This window comes from Cynara cardunculus (assembly GCF_001531365.2).
Source record: "Cynara cardunculus var. scolymus isolate 2C chromosome LG 5, CcrdV1, whole genome shotgun sequence".
In the NCBI taxonomy this organism is placed as follows: Eukaryota; Viridiplantae; Streptophyta; class Magnoliopsida; order Asterales; family Asteraceae; genus Cynara; species Cynara cardunculus.
In genome coordinates this window covers 25,333,709-25,342,840 of record NC_037532.1, presented here as the reverse complement: position 1 = coordinate 25,342,840, position 9,132 = coordinate 25,333,709, and the positions used below count along the sequence as shown (strand labels likewise).

Here is a 9,132-nt window from a genome sequence, read left to right as displayed (position 1 = left end):
CAATATAAGGTACCACGTGCTATTATTGTTATATTTTTTAAACAAAAATACTTCTTGTATTCTATTTTTTCTTCTATCTAAGGGACGATGTTACTGATTGATGGTGAAAGTGGTAAGAATTCATAAAATGATCAAGAAGGATCAAAATGACTGAGTCTTTGAGTATGCATAAATGAATAATAGTTGATTGTGGGTCTGATCCAATTCTTTGGGCCTAAATCGATCTCGATATTTTAACCGTAGACTAATCAAGTACCGATTCGAAATAGAAATAATTCAGATTAGGACCAGACAGATAAGGTCTAGACTTTCTTTTGTGGAGGCAACATTGACCTATTTTTAGAACAATAAGGCTTGGTGTAGACTCAATTATGACTGCTAGTCCAAATCGGTCCTAAATTTTGGAACCAAAGATTGAAATTTATGCATCTTTAGTAACACAGTTTCTTATATAAGAAAAAAATATAACCATTTATTTGTGTTTTTGAATGTACAAAGCATAAAACAAAAATAAACATATGCTACACTACTTTCATTAGGATTAATACATGCAACAACAAAATCTCCATTTTTGCTTCTTCGCTCATTTAAGGGTCGTTTACTAAGTGAGGGTAGTAACTCTTACTCAGTTCGTGCTTACCGGGTAAGAAAACGCTTATATTATGTTATTTAGAAAATTGAGAATTTCACTTGATACACTAAGCACGTATGGTGACTCTTACCCTGTAAGCACTTATCCACTTCGTGTTGATATACATCCCCTTTCTCATCAAAAAATACCAAGTCTTGCCTATCACATTAAAATAGTCGAGGGCTTATCACGAGTTATAGTAGTTTTTAGGGGTGCATGTTATCAAAATACTAAAAGATAAGGGGCCTAAGTGAAAATATCCTAAAACCATAGTTTAGATGTATTTGCTTACCTGCCCTTACCCACCACCAAGACCAACCCTTGGGGTTTCTTATTTTACTCCATTGTTCTTCACCACCTCCATCCCACACTTTCTCTCTCTCATCCACCATATAGAATTATAGATACATCTCTCTCTCTCTCTCTCTCTCTCTCTCTGTATATATATACATATCTGTGAATATATATACACATAGTTGTTTTTTAGTCGTCTGTGGTTTTGCAATGGCGCCGACCTTCAGAGACATCCAGCTGACGGGGGCTGGGGGCCGTGATTCGTTGGCGATCGATGTTGGCGGTGATCTCGAGGATGTTAGACTGCTGGATTCTTATGAAGATGAGTATGATAATAATGATGATTCAGGTAAAAAAAGTAAAGAGGGTTTAGAGGAAGGGGGTATGAAGAGAATTCAGGTGAGAGTTACCGGGATGACATGTGCAGCGTGTTCGAGTTCTGTTGAAGGAGCTCTTATGAGCTTAAATGGCGTCGTAAGTGCTTCTGTTGCTTTGTTGCAGCATAAAGCCGATGTAGTCTTCGATCCCAATTTGGTCAAGGTCAGTATTATGTTTGAAATTATTTTGAATCTATACTTGATGAAGAACTAAACGCTCCCTAAAGGTTTTGAAGTAAACTTTGAAGGAATCATTGATTGTTAACTCTTAGTTAAATTTTTAATCAATTTTTTAGTCAAGTTTTGGGATTTTATCTTTGTGAATTTGTGATTATAAGCATTGACGATCGTTCTAGTTGATTTAAAAGGGGGTGTGGATCTAAGAGGTTGTTTTGTTCCCTTTTTGCTCTTTTCAGAATCGATCTAAATTATCTATATTCTTGGCACCATTAGTATCCTAATTGTAATATCTTAAATTCAATTTAGGGTAGATTTTGGTCTTCTTTTGTTTTTAGGTGACGATTATATAAGCTCATATTTGTACTGTTGATTCTGTTCGAAGGTAGTTCATTTGGGATAATGGAGTATTGATAAAAGATAAAATAGTTTTAAAAATTACAATCAACATCCTGATTACTGCAAGAATCACTTTTATGAGTTATAATTGATTAATTATGCAAACTTATCATACTGGGTGCATATAGCTGGAATTCTTGTGTATCTAATGTTTCAAGGCTTTTCATGGATCCCCTTTGTCATGCCATGGATATAGTTCAACCACTCTGCACCTTCGGATAGAGGTCAAGTCTGCATCCGTCTCACCCCGGACCCCACCGGATACCGCCCTTGTTTGGTTTGGTTTATCTAGAGAAATTGTATCATTTGTTATGCTCATATGAGAATCAGTAACAAAAGGGACTTATATATATATACACATATAATTAGGATCACGTAGGAAATCAAAATTTGGTGAGAATGGTAGGAAGACTTAATAGATGTTAGCATTGAAATGTTAAAATAAGTTAACATGAAAATGTCAACATAAGGTAAAATACATCAACAAATATTAACACCTGTATGTTAACTTATGTTAACATCCAAGTACTTCCTATGCATCCTATGGAAATTTGATTTCCTACCGGAACCCGACCCTATATAGAGTACACACACACACACACACACACACATATATATATATATATATAAACCAAACTAAACAGACTCGATGAATCCTACTCGAGTTAGGGTCTTGGGTGTGGAGGTGCACTGTGCACGTAAACCTGGCCTCTCCCACCAAAGAATAGAGCGGCTGTTTCCATGAAGACCCGAACTTCAGTAACAGAAGGAACTTATATATATTGTTTACATTATTTACACAGGAAGAAGATGTCAAGAATGCAATAGAAGATGCAGGGTTCGATGCAGAGATTCTACAAGAACAGAGCACTGCTCGCACAAAGCCACAAGGAACTCTAGTAGGGCAGTTCACAATTGGCGGCATGACATGTGCAGCGTGTGTTAATTCCGTTGAAGGTATCTTAAGAAAGCTTCCCGGTGTCAAAAGAGCCATTGTTGCTCTTTCAACTTCATTAGGGGAAGTGGAATACGATTCTTCCATAATAAGCAAGGAGGAAATCGTCAACGCAATTGAAGATGCCGGTTTTGATGCCTCATTTGTACAGAGCAGTGAGCAGGACAAAATTATTTTAGGAGTTATTGGGATAGCAAGCGAGCTGGATGTGCAGGCATTAGAAAGTATTCTTTGCAACTTGAAAGGAGTTAAACAATTCGGTTTCAACAGGATATCGAGAGAATTAGATGTTCTTTTTGATACCGAGATTCTGGGTCCTAGATCTTTAGTTGATGCGCTTGTTAGAGAAAGCTCTGGGAGGTTTCAGATTCATGTAAAGAACCCATATACAAGAATGGTATCCCAAGATCAGGAAGAATCAGCAAATATGTATCGACTCTTTACATCCAGTCTGTTTCTCAGTGTAAGTGAACCTTCTTTTGTCATATTTTCTGTTGGAAATTGGTCTAGTCATGTTTGACTAAATTTTTTGGCTGACAAGTTAGATGACGATGACAATTTGAAAAGACTTAAAAGGACATGTTTGAAAAATTAATTGTGAAAAATAAGAGGCATAATTGGGAAAAAGTGGAAAAAGGTGGAAAAAAGCCCAAAAAGCTTAATGAAATGTTACTTGAAGTAGTTTTCAGCAGCTAGCTTATTGCTAACCAAATGGGGTTTTTTCAGTAAGTTTAAAAAGTAATTATATGGTTGCCAAACATGGCATATAAGTTGGCACGTTCAAACTTCAATTTGATTGGCTTTGCGTGCCTTTCCGTTTGGTCAGCCTTTTATGCTGTTTTTCTTGACATACGTTTGCATTATTTATAGGAATTCTAGTGTTCTGTTTCTTATAATTCCATTAAGAAGGACAATATAATCGTATATAGCAATGGTAATATAAAACTATGTAGAGGGTATATCAATATACTTCCTCCATCCCAAAATAAATGTCCACAATGAAAAAAACATCCCATTTTAGAAATGTGTAATTATTACACTTTTAATTAACTAAATGACAGTTGTACCCTTGATAATAAAGGGAATAATGAATTTCTCCATTTTATAATCAAGGGTAGAACTGGAAAGTGGACACTTGGAACAAACTAAAATGAAAACATGAACACTCAGTTTGGGACCAAGGGAATATTTATTTGAAAACATTTGCTCAACTTTCCTTCACTTAATTGCTGACCATTTATCTTCATTGCAGCTTCCTATCTTTCTCATGCGATTCATATGTCCACATATACCTCTTCTTTACGCCTTATTGCTTTGGCGATGTGGACCATTCCAAATGGGCGATTGGTTGAACTGGATATTGGTTTCTCTTGTTCAGTTTGTTATTGGGAAGCGTTTTTATATTGCAGCTTTCAGAGCGTTACGTAATGGTTCAACAAACATGGATGTCTTGGTGGCACTGGGAACCACAGCCTCCTACGTTTATTCCGTTTATGCTCTTCTTTACGGTGCAATCACCGGGTTTTGGTCCCCAACGTACTTTGAAACCAGTGCCATGTTAATAACTTTTGTGTTGCTCGGAAAGTACTTGGAAATTCTTGCAAAAGGGAAAACATCAGATGCTATAAAGAAGCTGGTAGAACTTGTGCCTGCAACAGCTTTGCTACTTGTTAAAGACAAAGGTATGGTCTTTCTTGCACTTATAGTTGAATAATCAAGAATCATTCAACAAAATTAAGATTTTACTTAATACCTTCTCATAACCCTGATTCTACCGGGCATCGGGGCTTAATGCAGTTAGTCCTTGGGTGGTATACACTCACAAACAGACGAGGGTTCGAGTCTGGAAGCCGTTGTGTGGGAGTTTCAATTCCTTTGGGGATTGACCTCCTTTGTGGGCACTGGCTTTTAAGTGAACTATTTGGTGGGCCACTGTGTACCTGATTTGCCTCACATGATTGATTGCTCTAGGGGCAGGGTAGGGTTGGCCGGCTTGAGGTTTGCTGGCTAGAAATCCCGATTATTTATTTTGAAATTGAACTTGGGAATTGACTTGGCAGACTTTACCTCCCCAGACCCACGCTACCTCTGCGTGGGATTTACTGGGACTAGTTGGTTTAGCACTTAGTGGATGCCCTTTGGTTGCAACATTTAAATTATTGAATTTTTTTGTCTAATAGATGGAAAGAATGTCGGAGAACGGGAAATAGATGCTTTACTGATTCAGCCTGGGGATGTATTAAAAGTTCTTCCGGGTACAAAGGTTCCTGTTGATGGTCATGTTGTCTGGGGTTCAAGTTATGTAAACGAAAGTATGGTTACAGGTGAATCCGCACCTGTTTTGAAGGAAGCTGATTCCTTGGTGATTGGAGGTACAATAAATTTTCACGGTTTACTTCATGTTCGGGCTACCAAAATTGGTTCCGACACAGTTTTGAGCCAAATAATTTCTCTGGTTGAGACCGCACAAATGTCAAAAGCACCTATTCAGAAATTCGCTGATTATGTAAGTATACATGTTGATTATTTCATGTCTTTTTATTGCTCTATATTAACAAAACGTCCCAAAAGATAGCCAGAAAATTGATTGTTGTAAACTCTATGGGGCAGCTCAACTGGCAAGACCTTGGGTTTTCTCCCCAGTGGTCAATGGTTTGGTTCCCCTCAGGGCGAATGGAGGTTTGCCTCGCTGTTAACTTGAGGGGCCCGTGGGATTAGTCGAGGGGTGCGTTAGCATAGAGTCAGATGACAATCTATTGATCTGTCGTATTGGTGTGTTTCAGGTTGCAAGCATTTTTGTGCCTACGGTTGTGGCTTTGTCGTTTGTGACGTTACTAGGGTGGTAAGTTTCTAACAAGTTTTTTTTGGGCATGGTCATGTAGGCCATGTTTGGCAACCACTAAGTAGTTTATTTTTTGAGCTTATTGAAGAAGCCCCATTTGGTTAGTCATAATCTAGCTTTTTGAAAAGCTACTTCAAGTAGCTTTTCAATACGCTCTGTGGTTTTTTTCCACCTTTTTCCAATTTTGCCCTTTATATTTTTCCAATTAATTTTTCAACATGTTATTTTATACTGTCATCTAGCTTATCAACTACATGACTAGTTTATGAGCTAGCTTATCCTCTGGCAACTATCTTTTTAGTTGATAGCTAGCTTAAAAGCCTACAACCATCTTTGTAGTTAACAGCGAACTTTTTAGCTAACAGCTAGCTTATTAGCTAATTTGCCAAATGTAACCGTAGTCATTAGATGAAAATAGGATAAATCTTCTTATCTTTTCTATCTCATTTCAATCCTAGGTATATTAGCGGAACCCTTGGAGCTTACCCAGACGACTGGCTGCCTGAAAATGGAAACCACTTTGTTTTCGCTCTTATGTTTTCAATATCGGTTGTTGTAATTGCTTGTCCATGCGCGCTTGGTTTGGCTACCCCAACCGCAGTCATGGTTGCAACCGGAGTTGGAGCCAATAATGGTGTTCTAATCAAAGGAGGAGACGCATTAGAGCGGGCCCAGAAGGTTAAGTATGTGATTTTTGATAAAACGGGAACTTTAACTCAGGGTAAAGCCACGGTGACTACCGTCAAAGTATTCACAGAAATGGATCGTGGAGATTTCCTCAGATTGCTAGCTTCTGCCGAGGTTTGTTCTACTTCATTTGCTAATTTATTTTGTAACTCTTAGGCCATGTTTGGTAACAATAAGCTCGCTTATTCTTTTGCGCTTATTGAAAAAGTCCCGTTTGGTCAACCATAGACTATCTTTTAGAAAGGTCATTTCAAGTAGCGTTTCAATAAGCTTCAAAGGCGTTTTTGTTCTTTCCGGTTATGCCCCTTATATTGTTCAATTTAATTTTTTGATACATCATTTTAAGTTATTTTACATAGTTAATCAGTTATATTAACCTGAATATCTACAATGGGAGTTATCTAAAAGTTTTTTGGTCACATCGGATTTTAGAAAACATTTGATGCGGGCCCCACTTTTTTGAAAAGTTCTGTTGTTTTCAATGGCCACATAAGCTTGTGGGTCCCATTTCTTTTGATGAAAAAGCTCGTTATTGTAGATGATAAATTGATTTATCAGCAACCAACTAACCTGTGAGAGTTGTAATGATATATGCTTAGAGCTTCAATTAAAAGCAATGACTTCATTTCAGGCAAGTAGTGAACATCCGCTAGCGAAGGCAATACTGGAATATGCTCGCCACTTTAATTTCTTTGAGAACCCGACTGCAACCGATGAATCTCAAAGTCATAGCAATGAGTCGGCTATGTCTGGATGGCTTCTTGAGGCAACGGATTTCTCTGCCATTCCCGGAAGAGGCGTTCAGTGTGATATCGACGGCAAGCAGGTTTTGGTGAGATACCGACACTAAAACTATAAACTCCCTCCGTCTCAAAATAAGTGTCTACATTTCTATTTTAATTTTTCCAAAATATGTGTCCACTATAAAAAGTAAATGGCTACCTCCAATCCTGCTCTTAATTATGAGATGGAGAAATTCATACTCCCTCTATTTATTAAGGGTATATTTGCCATTTTATTAATTAAAAAATGTAATGAGTACACGTTTCTAAAACTATGTTTTTTTCCATTGTGGACGTCTATTTTGGGACGGAGGGAGTATTTATGTTCGATGAAGTTAATCATAGTTATCGAGCATTGCTTATATAAAACTCTTTTTTCAACAGGTTGGTAATAGAAGTTTGCTAGCGGAAAAAGGGATCGCCATTCCAACCAACATTGAAAATTTTGTGGTTGATCTAGAAGAAAACGCAAAGACCGGTATACTGGTGGCATATGATTCCGTACTGATTGGTGTGGTGGGAGTGGCGGATCCGTTGAAGAGAGAGGCGGCAGTGGTGGTGGAAGGCCTTAAGAAAATGGGTGTTCGACCGATCATGGTTACTGGAGATAATTGGCGGACCGCCAGAGCTGTCGCAAAGGAGGTATGTGTGGTTCAAAGACAGTCTGTAAATCACGGTTTTGCCCCAAACTGTACTTTCAAGTGAGATATATTGAGTTGTATCTGTTACCCCAAATCGTATTTTTGTGTGAGATATCCTGGGTTGATTTATCTTTGTTATCCCAGACCGTACTTTTGAGTGAGATATACCAGGTTGATTTATATCTGTTTGGTTTGTATTAGTCGTGTTTTAAATCTAAAAAAAAACCCGAATCATGTTTGTTTGCAGGTGGACATTCAAGACATACGGGCGGAAGTGATGCCGGCTGGAAAAGCAGATGTTATCCGTTCATTTCAAAAAGACGGTAGCATAGTTGCGATGGTCGGAGATGGCATCAACGACTCCCCTGCCTTGGCGGCGGCCGATGTCGGCATAGCAATCGGAGCAGGAACCGACATCGCGATAGAGGCAGCAGATTACGTTCTGATGAAAAACAACTTGGAAGATGTGATCACAGCCATTGATCTCTCGAGAAAGACGTTTACACGTATCCGACTAAATTACGTGTTTGCCATGGCGTACAACGTGATATCGATTCCGATTGCGGCCGGGGTTTTCTTTCCGTGGTTAAAGATCAAGTTGCCACCGTGGGTCGCGGGTGCGTGCATGGCTCTTTCGTCTGTAAGTGTTGTATGCTCGTCTTTGCTTCTACGTAGATATAAAAAACCGAGACTTACTACGATACTGGAAATAACCGTAGAGTAGGCAAGTGTAAAATTACGAAATGGGGATTGGGTATTACATTGTGAAGAAGGAAACAGAGGGGTAAACGCGTCCCAATTTTTTGTGTTCTGATGTAGATTTATTCATTGCTTTAGTTGATCATGTATAATCCTTCGTCAATGTAAATGCAGCTTGGTGGTAATTACATATTAACACATGTTTATATTGTTGTTTTGAATAAATAATCTGAACAATAAAAATTGCTTAAAATATAAACTGTTTGATAAATATTTAAAATAAATAGATATATAAATAATATAAATTATTTAAAATAACATAAATGATATTAATTCAAGGAGTTTGAGTTTATAACACAATGTTACATAGCTTAAAATATATTTAAAACAATAAAGTATTATTGTTTGATTATAATTTTTGATTTATACATGTTGGTAAACTATTTATTTTATAATGAGACGTGTGATATGAAATTGTAGAACAAGGGTGATAAGTGGTTTTCGTTGGGAAATTGTTGTCTTCTTTTGATTGAGCGACTGCCTATCTTGTATCTGTGTCTCGTTGTAGCTATTCAAATAATCCTTAAGACAAATGTAATGCAACAATTCCAGTGTAAGATGTCGTTTACTAAACACTTACTTGGTAAG

The 9,132-nt window shown here is 37.6% G+C and overlaps 1 protein-coding gene across 3 annotated transcripts; it reads left to right on the top strand.

Moving 5' to 3' along the window:
* Positions 1–1,060: 1,060 nt before the first annotated feature.
* LOC112512487 (copper-transporting ATPase RAN1-like) lies at positions 1,061–8,696 on the top strand. 3 transcript variants are annotated; one of them, XM_025118478.1, is made up of 10 exons: positions 1,061–1,274; positions 1,353–1,465; positions 2,682–3,296; positions 4,086–4,515; positions 5,014–5,339; positions 5,617–5,675; positions 6,134–6,476; positions 6,994–7,194; positions 7,529–7,786; positions 8,033–8,696. In XM_025118478.1, the coding sequence occupies exons 1-10, from the start codon at positions 1,136–1,138 to the stop codon at positions 8,507–8,509; spliced, it is 2,961 nt and encodes a 986-aa protein (XP_024974246.1). In that variant the 5' UTR covers positions 1,061–1,135; the 3' UTR covers positions 8,510–8,696. The 3 variants fall into 3 exon arrangements, with proteins under 3 accessions (XP_024974246.1, XP_024974245.1, XP_024974244.1); XM_025118477.1 differs by having other exon boundaries at positions 1,061–1,465; positions 5,014–5,088; positions 5,158–5,339; XM_025118476.1 differs by having other exon boundaries at positions 1,061–1,465.
* The last annotated feature ends 436 nt before the right edge of the window (positions 8,697–9,132 follow it).

Coding starts and splice junctions, on each gene's coding strand:
- LOC112512487 (XM_025118476.1), top strand. CDS start 1,136: ATGGCGCCGACCTTCAGAGACATCCAGCTGACGGGGGCTGGGGGCCGT. Junction 6,477..6,993: donor GATTGCTAGCTTCTGCCGAG/GTTTGTTCTACT, acceptor ACTTCATTTCAG/GCAAGTAGTGAACATCCGCT. Junction 7,787..8,032: donor CCAGAGCTGTCGCAAAGGAG/GTATGTGTGGTT, acceptor GTTTGTTTGCAG/GTGGACATTCAAGACATACG.